The sequence below is a fragment of the Labrus mixtus genome, chromosome 10 (assembly GCF_963584025.1).
Source record: "Labrus mixtus chromosome 10, fLabMix1.1, whole genome shotgun sequence".
Lineage (NCBI taxonomy): Eukaryota > Metazoa > Chordata > Actinopteri > Labriformes > Labridae > Labrus > Labrus mixtus.
The window spans coordinates 25,931,391-25,947,446 of NC_083621.1; the positions used below are offsets into that span (position 1 = coordinate 25,931,391).

Sequence of the window (16,056 nt, forward strand, 5' to 3'; positions counted from 1 at the left end):
GTAGGAAACCTTCCTAAGGGGGCCCTATCTGATAGCACTGTCCTCTGCTGCGCTGCTAATTGATGCTTGCTTTGCTCCTGCAGTAACCTAAGTTTGTCAATGGACATCTCAAAAGGAAAGCAAAAAGAAGTAATCTGTCTGGGAGGAAGAAAAAAAAAGAAGAGGAGGAAAAATGAAGCCAGACAGTAACAACTCTTCATAACGACTTGATCTTGAGGAATGTTACTGAAATAAACATGGCCTCTGCCCATGCTGTGTTAGAGTATTTAAAACATAATGAACACTCGTTGGAGGGGGCCTCTTTTATTGCCTAGGACCCCAACAGACTCTAGGATCGCCCCCGGGTACATGCCTATGTGCACTGGGTGTTATCCGTTCACCCTCCTATCTGATTAATTTGAAAGGCCCGAAGAATGAATTTGATTCAGTTATTTATGAGGACAAAAAAACCCAAAAAGAGTGATTATTTGATATTGTAAGTGTCCATTCTGATGAAATATGGGCTATAAAAAGAGAAAAGATGAAACACCTTTATATTAAAGAGTGTTTTTAAACCATCCTCCTCTCAAATGAGTTTTAATGTTAAAACTTAAGGACCTAGATCAGCTGATCAGGCTGAAGAGTTCAACTGGACATTTGAGATTGATGTGACTGGTGTATGGCTGCAGCTCTCCTGAGGTCTAAAAGTAAAGCTCACTGCCACCCTGAGTCCAACAAGAGCAACTGATTAGAGGGAACATTTTGTGATGAGAGTCCAGTAACAAGGTCGCAGCTTCTGCCTTGTGTCTTTAAAAACGTCCCGTTCTATGAACAAGGAGCTTCATCAGTGTCACAATATGCTTTTGTTATCAGTTTCACTAAATTGATTAGAAAGATGTCGGAATAATAAACCACTGACATGACCTCGTTTTGTCCTCGAAAAGCCCTCTGCAGGTTTGATCCAAACACTAGTCTCTAAATGTACATTATGGACAAAAAAACACAGACAGGCAATGTAAAATCAGTACGCATTTTATTAAATTATAAACATCTGTTTAATCTTAACAAAACGTAAATGAAGGAAAAAAAATAAACGTCACCCTGATGAATGTACCAGCGCTTTCTAGTTTATGTTCACAGTATCATCAGAGCGGCTGCCTAGAGGTTTCTGTTCGCACATCTCCGCTGGAGTTGATTTCCTGAAGCAGACCGCTTCAATGCATACAGGATGTAGAGACGAGTCTGCTTCGAGGAAATCATCAACACATATACAATATCCCCATTCATCTGACAAAAAACTCTTTTGAGTTGACAGAGGTTCGCGCAGACTGTTGCTAAAGACTGATGTGTGCTTGAAAGGAAACGGTTAAGAAACAGGCGGTCTCATGCCCCTCATACATAGGATATAGAAAAGACAGCGATATCCTGCTTCAGTTCAGAGAGGACAATAAGGGAAGATGTCTCTGTATCTCAAGACTCCAAAGCAATAACATACTGTATATACAAACAAATCTGCTTGAAAAATTGATGGGTTGGCACAGTCTGTGTTGAATATGGTGGAGACCACTTCTATGGACAGAGATGCATGGACAGCATATTAGTTTATGTACAAATACAAATTAAAGTAGAGGGATTCTCACTCCGTCCCCTCTGTCTAACAAAAAAAACAAAATCTTATCTGACAATGAAGTTACAGGCAGGAAAGGCCAGTCTCAGTGCAAATGCTCCAGTTTGCGTAACCGTATGGGGTTGGGGAGGGCTTGCTGGTTGCGTACAGAGGAGGGCTCCTCCTCCGGCGTGCGGAACAGCACCCGACCCCTGTGATTGAAGAGGTAAAACGACGGGTGGTTCCTCAGCGTATCAAATGTTCTAGAGAGAAAAACAAGGGGACAAAGACGTTAACAAGAAAGCTGTGAGGTGTTGTACACATTAAATACTAACTTCAGCAGATGCAGTGAAGTTCATGTGTGTAACATGACTATTATAATACTATTTATATTCTTACATCAAAGGCATGAAGGAATAAAACCTTATGACATACATCAAGGCGATGATATCTGAAACCAACACTTAATGCATGAGCCTTCTTCATACATGATGCTTTCTCCTCATTTGTTGGAATGTTTTGTCACACTACTGAATTAACATATCAAATATCAAAATACCACAGCCATGATCACACACAGCAAACATACATTACAACGTGCTCTCATTATAAAACGATAAAACGATGAAGCAAGAAGTGAGGGTAGGGCTGGGCGATGTCGAGGGTATATGGTGTATAATCACTCCAGGTTCACTTGCATGCTTTAAACTTGCTTGGTTCTTATTCTTCTGAATAAATTGTTACTAATAATAAGAAGGAACTGGTTTCAGTCAAATTTACAGAACATACCCAATTAACTTGTGCTAAAAAAAATGTTAGCCTAAGAACAAAGCAACGTCACATAAGGTGCAAATTTCATACTGCAGATGAAACCGCTTTAGGAAGCCTTGCTGCCGTTGTGGTTCCAAATGTGCTTTCCCTTAGATGAGTCACAGAGCCCATTTAAAAAAGCAAACTGGCACCAGTGGACAGAAAATGGTGATTGATTCTGTGACTTAACAATTTTGTCTATAATCAAATAAGACACACATTTATACAATGTTTTTCTGTTCTGGCCTTCTCAACATACTGTTCACAGAATAATTTACTGCAACTTAAAAGGGGTTTAGTGTTTTTATCTGTGGGAATTGAACCACGGTTGTTGTTACTATAAATTGGTTGAGGTGGTGAGCAGGCTTCCCCTGTGGCAGAGGACACAAACACACATGTTGTCACTATGGTGGTGCTCTGACTCTACTCACTTGTTTTTCAGTTCTGAGGAGGCGTCCATATCTTTGAACTCTCCAGCAATGTGGACAATACCATAACAGGTCATCACAAACGACAACAAGGTCTGTAGTACAATCTGAAAACATGAAACAAGACACATTGGTGTAAACATGGACAACACTTCACAGATTGTTGTAATAAAAGACTGAATGAGCATGAAAGTTACTCACATCAATTGGTAGTGTCTCGTTTTCCTTCTCTGTGAGTCTCATGTATGACCGATCTGGTGGGGGAGAAACATTTTAATTAATTTAATTGACACACTTTGTCATATGAAGTAAAGCAGATGAACATACTGGTGTCCAAACTACTACATTTGAAAGGTAACTCGCTCTGTCAGCAGTTTTCCAGCCTAGATGGAGGATGATGTTTCAGTCTCCTGTGAATGATTCTCGACGGGGTTAAGCTGCGCTAGCATTTATTAGCTCGCTGCTGGACCGTAAAGGCCCAGCCGGCTGCTCTGTCGCCGAAACTCAAAGACCAACAAAGACCTCCGGGGTTACAAAAACACAGGGAGAAGCGTGTTTTCACACCATGTTTCAACACTTACGCTGTGCGGCTGAAAAAGCTGCGTGGGCTAAGGCAAAAAGTCCGATGCCGACAACACCTTTCCAAAAAGACGAAGCCATCTTGAACCAGTGCTGAGAGGAACTGTATGCAGTGTCGTAAAAACAATGTCGTAAAACAATGTCGTAAACTGCCGGAACCATGACAGGGTAAAAAAAAATAAAAATACCCCACAAGATTAAATCGATTAAAACAATAGTACAAACAAATATAATTTATCATGTATTTGTAATAATTTTTAGTGGTTTCAGATTTTCTATTCATATGCATTTTTTATTTTCGCCCATTATTTGTTAGGAAAACAGTCAGTAATTGGTGAGGGCTTTTACTTTGAAAGGGTAAGCTATCATGTGCTCGTGCCGCTGCCCTTTCCTGTCAGCCAACAGAGCTACATGTTATAGCACACTTAGCTTGTCATCTCTCTTTATATCTTTGTGTTCATCAAGTCTATAGTACGTCCTGGTCAAACGCTAATATGGCAGAGGCCCTTCAAAAGAAACTGAAAGCGGAGTTAGAAAAGTACACAGGGATGCAGAAAGGTAGGTACAGGCTAACAATGCATGGTTTAGTGCCATGTTGTGGCGAGCTAGCTAACAACCCTTATAAGGATAAGATCTCAGTTTATATTTCTTATCAACAATTCAGCATGATTACAACGATACTCCCACTACTATATCAACATTGTTTTTATGAAAAGATGATTTTACTTGTAATGTTTGCTCTGTTTGTAGATGTGAGTAAGAGCATGTCAGCCAGACAGAAGCTGGAGACTCAGCTGACTGATAACAACATTGTCAAAGAGGTAAACCACAGTTCATTTTCTATCTGTAGAAACCTACTCCACTGTTTCCATTGTTGTTGTTATACTGCTAGTTTTCCTACCATGTAATGCTCTTTTATGAAAGGTTTGGTTTCCCTGTGTCTTCTAGGAGCTAGATCTGCTGGACGGCACAAACACAGTATACAAGCTGATTGGTCCAGTGTTAGTAAAACAAGACCTGGATGAAGCCAAAGCCACCGTCACTAAGAGGCTGGAGTACATCAATGGAGAGATGTGAGTCATGGTGTCTTTTATCCTACATTGCAATCATCCTTAGCACCACATTGATATGACATTAAGTAGGGCTAGATTGATATTTCCATGCTTTAAAAACCCAATGAATCCAGTGTTGTTTCTGTCCATATGGGTTATTTCTAATCATGAGCCGTATACCCTCCATCTGTGTGGTGACAGAGTTTATTAGGACTTTACTTGCAGCTTGAGCTGATCACCTGTGATCGTCAGTGTCACCACTGATATAAATAAATAGATATTCTATCGTTGTTCTTTGTCACTGAAGCCTAATGTTGCCAAGTGCTTTCTCATGGTGGACTTGCGTCGCGTCCGTATAAATAATTTAAGAATGAGTATGGGCTTGACCTGTTTTTATGCTATGAGATAACATTTATTATGATTACATAATAATAATACATATTATGATACAAATACAACTTGACTAATTGATGAAGCTGTAATGGATATATACAAATCGGATTTATTTAAGTAACTGCTGAAGGCAGTGGAGCCCATTACTGTAGCACGAGAAACATCAAATGGAGCTATGCTATATTCAGGCATGCTAATAGGACACCTAAACCAACTCAGTTGCCTGTTTTGAAACAAAGGACTAGATATTTCCCTTTGGATTTCTGTAGGAAACACATTTCCGCTGCCTGTTTCATTTAAAGAGAGACTTTGAAGAGAGATATTTCAAACAGAACTCAAAATGGTACCCTGTAATCTTCCTCATTTTAAAGGGATACTTCACCCGTTGAAACATGAATCTGTATTGACATTGGGTCATATATGTAGTAGAAATGTGAAATAAATGTTGAAGATGGTGACTTCTTGACCGTGAAAAGGCAGCACAAGACCTTCAAAATCCCCTTCATCAGTTTGAAGTTGAAACATAAATATTTCGCCATTGTCGGTTCTTCTCAGCTTTCTCCATAGAGCCTGTTAGCATAGCTTCCAAGCAATATGGTGGACGTTAAGTTTTTGATTCTGGGAGTGAGTTCCCACCCACTGATCTGTGATTGGTCTGTAGCTTCAGTGGTCGAAAATATGAGGAACTAGCATTGTAGTTTCACCCTGCTAACCGCAACCGCTTCCAGTGACGCAAAATGATGATTTTTGCGTCACTTGAAGCTCCTTTTCAGACTTAGAAATACAAAGATTTCCTATCTCAGGGGAAAATGAGGGCGGGATGCACGACCATTCAAAAATACTACCAGGTTTCTAATGATACAAAACTTAATGCAAATGGGTGAAGTATCCCTTTAAATGAAATAACTCCTTCAGTTAGATAACATCATACTATTTTACTCTAATGTACTTACCACTAATTCTTTACATTGAGTATTTTCAACGGGCGCTCGGGCAACATGGACTAGAAATAAACTCATGGTAAAGGCAGACACCTGACTACTACTAAATAGCCAAATGTAGATATTTTTTTTGCATGGCTCAGCTGTGTAATCCTGCTCATTAGCATGTAGAGGGCAGTAAAGAGTTAAATTGATGGACGTTAACCACAGCACAGTCCTCATGGTGTCTCTCTGGTCTCAGGATGACGGAGAAAGTCAGACAGGAGCCTCAAATGGTTGTTGAATAAACTGTTAACAGTGTGCAGACTGTAGTTTGAGTGCTGTTTCATAATTTGTAAATGTAATCATCTCATTGGCTAGACACTTATGGGAGATTGATTAGTCGAATGTTACTGCTCAAAGGAGATTTATTTGTTTATTGGTGAAGAGTGTACATATCAAAGAAAGATATATGTTTGTGAAATGGGATTTATTCTGGTGTCTCTCTTATGAGAAATTAATGCTATTTTTTTTTTTTGTTGTATCGTGTAACAGTCAGAGGTACGAGGCTATCCTGAAAGACATGGAAAAGAAATCTGAACAGCATCGAGAACTCCTGTCCAGTTTACAGCAAGAATATCAGCGAGCTCAAGGCATGGCTGGCAAAGTCTGACCATGTGATCCAACAGCAAGCTCACACCGAACCACCCCCCCCCCCACACACACACACACACACACACACACACACACACATACATACACACAGATAAAAAGAAGTGGATTATATAATTTTAGCCTTAAACATCAGTCTGAGTGAATTCTGCTTGTATCGCTGACTTTGTCTTATTACTAATAAACCTGTTTTTCATAGTCCAACCTTTGAATGTTTATTGTATGAGCAGAGCTGATTGTTTAACCACAGCAGCTCATGTTGTGTGGACTGTAATTGGTGGGGCAGGTATGAGGCCACCCAGCAGATGTTGTCCAGTCACTGACCCTCCCTACACCTCAGCACAGTGAAAAAGGCTCAGCAGTGCAGCTTTGTTCACATTAATGAATGTGTTTTCCCCCGCCGTGTACCACCAACGGAGGATTTAGGATACATGAATAATCTACAACAAAGTCTTCAATGGTCTTAAAAAGTCAAAACCGTCTAAAGTACGAATGCAAACTAAGGACACCCAGCTGACCTCTCATGACTTACGTGATAGTCCGCCTGTTGCGTTCGCTGTATTGTTAAAATAATATTAAAAACATCTTAACTATCGCATAAGAACATGTTGAAGATCTTCCTCGAAAACTTTGGATGCAGGGTTTATTTTATCCATGCAGATAACAACGACGGCATGCTAGTGTTGCACCCTTGAAATGAACCGATCAGAACTCGTCGCTCTTCACTTATTTGCAACTTTTATTAAAGAAAAATGCCCTCAGCTTTACACACGCTTCGTTTTAAGCCTACACACACACCTCTGTGTCTCCTTCACCGCACCTCTCTTAAAGGGCCAGTGTCTTCATCTTAAAAGGTAAATAAAACACACAGTATTTACTGTTTACTCTTAGAAATTTAAATTAACTTAAATACTTCTGCAAATTAACTTATTTTAAATAGACACACGGATATAACAAAATGACAGAAAAAAAATGAAAATATGAAAAAGCATTTTAAGCATGTTACACTAGCATTTAACAGTCTTACAACCCTGATGTATCGTCTGAGGATTTAAATAACTGAGGATTTAAATAACTGAGATTTGTGTTAACTTAATATGGTTGCATTGAATTACAGTCTGTTCTTTGTAGGCGACAAAAAAAAAGTCTACCTTTTTATTTTCGTTTTTACAGTTGAATAATTAAACTCGACCTAAAAAACCTTACCGCCAAAGAACAAAGAGCTTTCGTGCACGAGCCTATCACCGTAGGCGCGTGGGAGGCAGCAGACCCATTAACACCTTGAGGTGCGCTGGTTTTATAACCATTAACACCTTGAGTTGCGCTGGTTTTATAACATGCAGACTGTAGCTGTAAAGCTGTCCGACACGTGTCCTTTTGTAGCCCAAATATTTTCTTAATTTCTACTATCATACAATAAAAAGAGTCCTTATTTGTTTAAGAACCTAAACCAACTCTTTGGATTACTAAATTATTAACCCCATGTGTAACAAACATATCGGCGTCAGGTTTGAAGCTCGTGAACTATAGACTAATAAACTATAAGCTTATCCTCTTAAAGTATCAAAAACTGTAGATTCAAAGGTTCATTGGTTAATGCTTTATGAATATTTGGTTGACCTTAGTGCTCCGTGCTTCACATGGTTGAAGAGGCCAAAAGGTGACTTATCACTTTGAGTTTATTGCGTTCTCGTCGATGTGATAAAAAGCAACAGAAGCAGCTGATTGAAATGTTAAGTAGTGTGAACGGGTTCTCATGCTCAAAGCGAAAGTTCCCATGGAGTTCAGTTAAATGGCACTCTACAGTAAGACATGGGACAGAGTCGTCGTGTTTTGATTCTCAGGCTAAACAACAACTGGAAACCTTTAAGCAGTTACATCCGCTGTAGAATAATCCTTAGCCTATAGTTTATACACTGCTGTGGATTTGTCACTGGTCCCGTTTAATCTCCATTTAGACTGGTAAAATACCTATCTGGCTTTAGGCTTTAATTGATTTACTTAGTCATTCAGGTCTTCCTCCGAGGGGTTTAATCTTAAAACGCTCAAAGAGCATCCTGTTACAGATTAACCATGCGGGACTAACACCTGCTTTGGTGAAGGTTGTTGAAGAATCAGCCTTTGAAGGAATTTGTATATCGACAGATTGTAAGCATGGACATAGACCTATCACATGGAGCTTTAGCCAAAACTAACCAAACCAATGTAACGAATTAGAATTAAAAACAAAACAAAAGAGTATGGCTTGAATTAGTGCACTATGGAATAAAAACACTTCACTAAAATATGATTCAACGTTTCAGTCTTATCAACTAACGTAATATTCCAGTTATATGCATCCTCCCATATGTCTTTATTTTTTTAATTGCCAGCACAATATGTCGAGTTATATATAAGCTACTTTATTCCTTCAAATAGTCAAAGAGAATTTCTATGGGACAGGTTGTTTAACCCCCTCTGAGAGCTTCAGGGGGAGGTGTATTGAGAGGTAGCCATTGGCCCTTAGGCCTATTTGAAATGCTAAAAAGCAGAATTAGGTGGCCATTAACACACTTATTTTTTTTTCATAGGCTTATGTGTTCTATTTATTTATACATCTTCATTTATAATCAAAAAACACAATGTAAGTAATGTATAATGTAACAAGAATTAAATAGGATAGACACTTGAAGAAGGCTTGTTGATCTCTCTAAACTTCTTCATAGACCAACTCTGCACATGAGGATGTACGAACTATTGCAAGAACAAACCCTTTGTATGAAGGCATGGAGATCTCTATACAATAGCATGCACACGATCCATTGCAATTGAGAACAACTGTGTGCCAAACTGGTGGACAAATTTGATGGGTAGATACATTGAGATGATTTATGACCTGTACTGGCTGGTTTGCATATTGTTGTGTGAACATCTGTGAAACTTGGCACATTGCATACCCCACCCAAAGCGGTCTGAGACTAGTAAGTGTGCGAACGACCACTCAAGCTGACTTTTGTACATTGAAAACCTGCTCTTTAGATCACAGAAGCACCAGGCTCCCTGATATCAGCATGTCAAAAGACGAATCTTTCATAACTGCTGTCCAGCCTGGATGAAGTATGTGTTAACTGTGCTTTGGATGTCCCACTCCATACCTCCAAAGTCCGCTCGAACACATGCCATTCACGCAACAAATAGGCCACTCGAATGATCTGGAATATCAGGAAATCGGGATTTTATTGTAAGTGAGGACAAAGGAGAAGCAGAAGAGTAGAATTGATTCCAATTGATCTCTTAATTCCTATCACAAACAAGTAGAAATAGCAAAAATAGATTTCATGTAAAAGCAAATATTTCGATTTTACGCAGGCATTACGCAACACCAAATGTGTTCAAAAAATATCATTCATCTGCAGACATGTCGCAGTAAAAAATATAAAACATATTTACATCTAAAAAAAATGGTAAAAAAAAGTGACGCGTGCGTGGCGCAAAAATAAGTCACGTATCCCAGATTCGAATGAAATCTGTCGGTAAAATATCTTTACTGTACAAAAGATCTCAAACTGTACAACATAAACACATATTTACAAAGTCGATCAGCATCTGCTACACAAACTTCATATAAAATCTATGTCAAAGTGTCTGTCACTGAGGCCAGGGCCTCCACACAGGATCAGGGCTGTGCGTGGAGGCTGCCGTGGGGGAAAGCAGCTTGGTGTCACAGTGGAGACCAGTCATGGGGGTCTGGTTTGGATGAGAAAAGCCGGTGGCCCGGTGATGGAGGGGAGACAGAGCAGCAGGATCGGGAGTGGGCGATAAAGCACAGTGGATTTGTCCAGAAGATGGGTGATGGGTCCGGGGCTCGGGATGCGCAAAAGACGCTGGAACTGCACCCTTGTCGGTTTCTCCCGAGTCCCTCTTGCTGGTTATGAAGTGGCTGACCCTCAGCAGACAGGACCTCATGCCGTTACTGTAGTTCTGTCGGCGGGCAGTGGTCGGTCTCTGATCTCTGGACAGGACTTTATTTATGGCGCGGTGACCCCTCTTCACGTCCTTGTCCGTCTTTAGGAATTGTACCACACTCTCCAGGATCTCTGCCTTCTCCACCTTTGGATTATTGAGCTTCTAAAAAGAAAAATAATAATAAGACATATTAAAGACTACGCAAGAGAAACATATATATATATATATAACTAGCAGAGGCCTATTTATAGGCTATGTATGTTTGTGTGAGTCATAAACATGCGCACAGTGACATACCTCATCGTTTGTGCTCTCCAGCATCAACAGTCTCAGAGTCTCCAGACTTTGGTTGATTCGCTCACGTCTGCGTTTCTCCATCACCGGTTTAGACACCTGGGGATTGAAAATAAAATATTACTAAATTGCCCCGAAGTAACATTTTCCATGACTCTACCTGAAGTTATTGGTGACATAGTGTGCAGCAGCTTACCCTTCTCATATTCCTTTGGTGATGCTCTGGTGAAGATAAAGCCTTCATGCTCTAAGCTTGCTCTCGTGTCTTTCCTCGATGTAAACACAAAATCCAAAATGGCACGTCGGCGTCCTCATTGCATTTTGTTGATGTTCATGCAGGTAGCCACGCCCACACGGGGGTCACGCCTCTCATTCATTCAGCAGCACGCGGCCTTGACACAGAAAAACACATTTGGATTTGTTTCAGTCCTGTTTTCTTTTTCAAGCAAAACTGAGTGAGGTTAATGTCATAGGGTCAGTCATGATTAATTTTTACGTCATTAAAAGTTAGGTCTACACTAATAATAGCCTTCATATTTTCCTGGTACAAAATAATATCGGACTATTTAATGTTTAATACAAGTGAAACTAAAATGTCTTGAAGTTTAAGAGACTCAGATTTATTCTATGATTGTATTTTGATGACTTTGCTGGTGCAGAAAATTTAAAAGAGCAAAGCATGCAGGGAAAGGTGTTATCACTGGCCTATTTATTTATTATAAGATTAACTTTATTGTCCCAGTGGGAATTTGTCTTGGACTTCACAGAGCTCTGATGCAGTAGCAAAATAACAATATACATTCATTCGTCGGTAAAACATGTCAGTTAAATGATCATTAAATTCCATACAAGTGAATTACTAAAACCATAAATATGTAATAGTTAAGAAAAGTGATAAACAATGCAGGTACAGGTACATTATATTAGTGCACATTAATCAACATATCAGCAAGCAACCATGTAAATATGGCGGAATTAGCACAAAAGCTAAATTCCATCCATACTCCTAAAGCAGGTAGGCCTATAGGCTACTAATAAAAAACCCATAAACAAATTGACTTTATATTCTATATCTCTCTAAAGCCACATTTCACAGGACAATTTCTTTTCTACCTCAACAATGTTCTCACTATGTACCATAGACTGTAAATATTATGATAACGCCTAGGCTCGTGGGAAACATTTTTGCTTATTGATTTTAGAACCCCCCCCCCCCCCCCCCCCCCCCCACACACACACACACACACACACACACGCACACACACACAAACACACACACCACACCCTCATAAAGGACCACGCTTGATGTGTTGTAGAGCCAAATTGCTCCATTCACACCTCAACCTGTGTGTTGTTACAGACCTGTGTTCAGAGGGGGTGTGGTGCTTAGAGGGCTTCTTAACTGGACTAAAGTTCTGTGCAGACTCAGCATTGTAATGTCTCAATGTTATATTTTTTATAGCCTATAGATGTCCTATACATTTTTTCCAGCTTGGAGCTGACTGGTCTTTTCGTATGTAGCTTTCTTCGCACTGCATTTACGGTCACCCTGATCCTCATTATAGGCTCAAGTGTTGAGATAACACTGGGATGATCGGATCACGGGGATCCCGCAGATTAAGTGGCTTTTCAGAGGCACTGATACTTCCGTTTTCAATCAAAGAGAGGGCGATTAGTGGAGGCCCAGAGATATCTCTTGGTAACTATGGAAACTCACTTAAAGAAGTGGATTTTTTTTTAAGCAAAAACTTTCAAATTTGTTAAAAACACACAGGCCTGTTTTATTAAAGCTAATTTAAAGGCTAAATATTATCTAGCCTGCTTTGATTTTGTTTTGGTGAACATAATTGAATGTGTAGTTTATCACATCTCTCTCTCTCTCTCTCTCTCTCTCTCTCTCTCTCAATTTAATTCAATTTAAATCAATTCAATTCAAATCAGCTTTATTGGCATGACAGACCAGCAATCCATGTTTCCAAAGCAGTAGGCTGCAGAAAATTTATGATTTAAAAATGATTATTCAAATATATAGGCTACAAATATAACGACTATAATAACCTACAAGACAATAACTATTACTGAGAAACATTAAGTGTAGTTTATCTTAATTTGTGACAACCATGAACATATCTTGCAGCTTGTACTGCACACAGACTTTTCTTCCCCACACAGGGCAGCTTCTCTCTCTCTCTCTCTCCTGGGTTTAAGCCACGTGGACCCGCCCCATAAATAAGTTCTATAATGTGCTCGTCTGAGCCTGTGATGGAAACTAATTAGAGTAAATGTGTCCTTTGATGGCAGAGAAACGGACCGTGTCCTTCCAATATCGTGAGCCGTCGGGTATGTCGGCAACACGGACGAGAGAGTTCAAATCAAACGGAGCAGAGGAGTCAACAGCTGTTTGATATTTTAAAAGGATCTGGTGTGAAGTCCAAACACGAGGCATCAGGCTGACCCGAGGCAGCGCACACTTTGCACACAGGTGTAAAAATCATCCTCACACTTCATCACACCGAAAGACAAACATGACATGCATGCTCCCTTACGCTCATTAAAGCCTCTATAGATTTATTAGCCTGCCTTCATTTTTTAATCATATAGGTTTGTCTGTCTACATGTTTTATTTTATTTCATGTGCTTAACTATTCATGAACTAAAGAGTCTGTCTGCAGTTAAGATTCTACTTTAGGACCAACTCAGTTCTCATTTGGCCCTCTTTCACTGAGGCATGATGCAAAGTGTCGATGTCTCACACATCGTAAAAGAGTCCTCCAAGCTGCTCACTTTCTCACTTCGTTTCGGTTCCCACGAGAAAAAAAAAAGGTTCCCATAGTCTCACGTTTTGGGGTGCATTAAGTGGGAGTAGTTTGAAGCCTATAACGAAATCAATAAACATTAAGGAGATCCAGGCTCATGACCTTCCCAGAGATTGAATTCTATTTGGCTGAACCTGTCATTAGAGATATAGGACTAGATGTTACATTATAAAACGTCAACATATCTGATGATTACTTTACCTGAGCACACATATTTTCTCTTTAACCTCTTTTACAAATAGTATTTTCCCACCCTTACTTACCTGCAATATTTACATTTCAGCCTATGCAATATTTATAATCTTTACTTGTGGCATATTTTTCTGGGCCAACATTATCTGCTGTCAATGTTTCCTAAATATAAATTGTCTCTCTTACTTGAATTAAGTTATTTGTAGCTGTGTATGCCTGAATGTCTTTACACTTCAAGGTGAAGCATTTCTAATGTCATTGTGCTTATTGTATAATGACAATAAAGGTTTTCTATTCTGTTCTATGAAATCATCATTACTTTATATGTTAGCCTATAGATTATTGGATTTTTAGCCTACATGTTAAAAACTACTTTTTTTAAGAGACTTGTCGCATCTGTGACATTTCTTCACAGTTTCGTTTTTCATCCAATAAGTGGGTGAGTTGAGCAAAGTATCCGCGAAGTGTCGTCACTCACACCTGTCAGCCAATCAGATGCAGCTTGAGGTTCCTTATAATCGCTCACAGACACCAGCCGGCTGTTTAAACTACTGCAGCTTTCACTGAGGACATCTGAACCAAAAGAGCAACATGACCAGGAAACAACAGGACCCAACTCTGGAGGGTGGCAGAAGTAGAAAAAGGGTAAGAACTTTTAATTGACTTATTTACGCGCTTAGCTTAAGTGAATAATTCTGCATCAATTTATAATTAATCTATTGCTTTGATCATGCAAATAAATCTGTTATTCGTCGTCTTTAAATAAGTCCCAAACAAATGATTCTGTTTGAGTTAACATTGTAATTGTCAAATGTAATCACGATGACCAATGAGTTGATTTGAATTATTTAACTAATTAATTAATAAACATTAAGGAATTACTTGTACATAGTTTCTGGTGGGAAAAAAACATGTATGCATACATTGATATAAAAGGAGTCAGGCGCATTGGTCAGCCAGGGTAACTTGATAAGTGACCACATCTCACCCTCCTCACATGATGCTCTGAATCCCTTTCCAGGCTCTGAAACCAGTTGTGGAAAAGAAAAGAAGAGATCGAATAAACCAAAGTCTGGCTAAACTGAGGAGTCTGCTGCTGAATCGTACTTCGGATGCAGTAAGTCATGTCAAAAAAAAGTCACTGCAACTTGAAATATTTAAGTGAATCAAACCCCCCCCTAATGATGAAATGCTTTGTCCTCTTACTGTTATCACCCACAGCGTCTGCAGAACCCTAAAATTGAGAAAGCAGAGATTCTTGACTTGGCTGTGGAGTATCTTCAAAAGTGGACAGAAGGGAGGAATCTGAGCAACGGTTAGACCAACAAAACACTCAATAAGCCCTTTAATATGAACGATAAAAACATTTAAATCAGTTTCTGCTATAATAAACTCAATGTTTTAATCCTGCACTGCTGTGTTCTTCTGTTGTCTTTGCAGTTGTCTCAAACTTTAGTGACGGTCAAATGAAGACTCTCACTCCTGTGGCAGACCCTCATCACTCAGAGTCCAGAGCTCCTTTGCTCTGTAACATAGAGAGCGCAGGTTTTCAGCAGTGTGTGGCCCAGCTGAGCAGCTACATGCACAAAATAACATCGACACAGAGGACGAGCCTAATTGAGGGCCTGAAGCTTCACAGAGAGAACCAACAGACAAGCAGGACGGAGGCAGACCTCAGCCACGACGTGACAGACATGACCAAAGGGTCGGAGGAAACATCTATGGATTCAATTTGCACATCTGAGAGGAGAGAAGATTCCACCAAGCTGCTGTTTCCATCTCACTCTCCGTTTCAGCCCCACTCGTGCTCCACACCGTGCCACGACTATCTGTCCCCTCCTCCCTCTCCCTGGCTCTCTCCGTCGTTCTCCACATACGCCACCTCTCCTCCTTTCCCGTCATTTTCCTCTCACTTCTCCTTCCCCTCCAGCCTGTCACCTCTGTCCTCCAACACCTCCTTCTTTAGTTTCTCGCCCACAGTCTCTCACCCTGGCCCACCTGTTGTCCACTGCCCCCATCTCACCACACTCAGACCCCCCACACACCCAGCAGCGAGGGAGGGGTCACCGCCTGACTCTCCCTCAGCCATGTGGAGACCTTGGTTCTGTTGAGGTGGACCAGAGACCTTTTAAAGAGCAGAGACACTGAGTTGTGAATAACTGCAATCATTGGCAGTGAAGAGGAAGAAAACTCGCCATGACAGGAATGTATAGTGTATATATAATCTAAAAATGTCTATATTTTGTATTTCTCTTGTAAATAAAATTTGAATATGAACTTAATAAGTCTCATAAGTCTCATTTTTAACATTTTTATTTTATGTTTTGTTTGAAAGGGACAGATACAATGAACACAGAAAAACTGAAAACA

At 39.9% G+C, this 16,056-nt stretch overlaps 4 protein-coding genes across 4 annotated transcripts; 2 read left to right on the forward strand and 2 right to left on the reverse strand.

The window, feature by feature from the left end:
• Nucleotides 1-995: 995 nt before the first annotated feature.
• mmgt1 (membrane magnesium transporter 1) lies at nucleotides 996-3,553 on the reverse strand. Its single transcript, XM_061048871.1, has 4 exons — nucleotides 3,405-3,553; nucleotides 3,025-3,077; nucleotides 2,827-2,930; nucleotides 996-1,848 (listed from the first exon to the last, which is right to left on the reverse strand). The coding sequence occupies exons 1-4, from the start codon at nucleotides 3,481-3,483 to the stop codon at nucleotides 1,692-1,694; spliced, it is 393 nt and encodes a 130-aa protein (XP_060904854.1). The 5' UTR covers nucleotides 3,484-3,553; the 3' UTR covers nucleotides 996-1,691.
• A 218-nt stretch (nucleotides 3,554-3,771) lies between these two features.
• pfdn6 (prefoldin subunit 6) lies at nucleotides 3,772-6,643 on the forward strand. The gene is made up of 4 exons (XM_061048872.1): nucleotides 3,772-3,960; nucleotides 4,153-4,223; nucleotides 4,351-4,475; nucleotides 6,323-6,643. Exons 1-4 carry the CDS (start codon nucleotides 3,897-3,899, stop codon nucleotides 6,438-6,440), a joined length of 378 nt encoding a protein of 125 aa, XP_060904855.1. The 5' UTR covers nucleotides 3,772-3,896; the 3' UTR covers nucleotides 6,441-6,643.
• A 3,014-nt stretch (nucleotides 6,644-9,657) lies between these two features.
• Nucleotides 9,658-11,062, reverse strand: her5 (hairy-related 5). Its single transcript, XM_061047473.1, has 3 exons — nucleotides 10,875-11,062; nucleotides 10,682-10,777; nucleotides 9,658-10,546 (listed from the first exon to the last, which is right to left on the reverse strand). Exons 1-3 carry the CDS (start codon nucleotides 10,920-10,922, stop codon nucleotides 10,067-10,069), a joined length of 624 nt encoding a protein of 207 aa, XP_060903456.1. The 5' UTR covers nucleotides 10,923-11,062; the 3' UTR covers nucleotides 9,658-10,066.
• Nucleotides 11,063-14,277: 3,215 nt separating this feature from the next.
• On the forward strand, nucleotides 14,278-15,931 carry her11 (hairy-related 11). The gene is made up of 4 exons (XM_061049147.1): nucleotides 14,278-14,331; nucleotides 14,708-14,803; nucleotides 14,908-15,001; nucleotides 15,127-15,931. The coding sequence occupies exons 1-4, from the start codon at nucleotides 14,278-14,280 to the stop codon at nucleotides 15,795-15,797; spliced, it is 915 nt and encodes a 304-aa protein (XP_060905130.1). The 3' UTR covers nucleotides 15,798-15,931.
• Nucleotides 15,932-16,056: the final 125 nt, after the last annotated feature.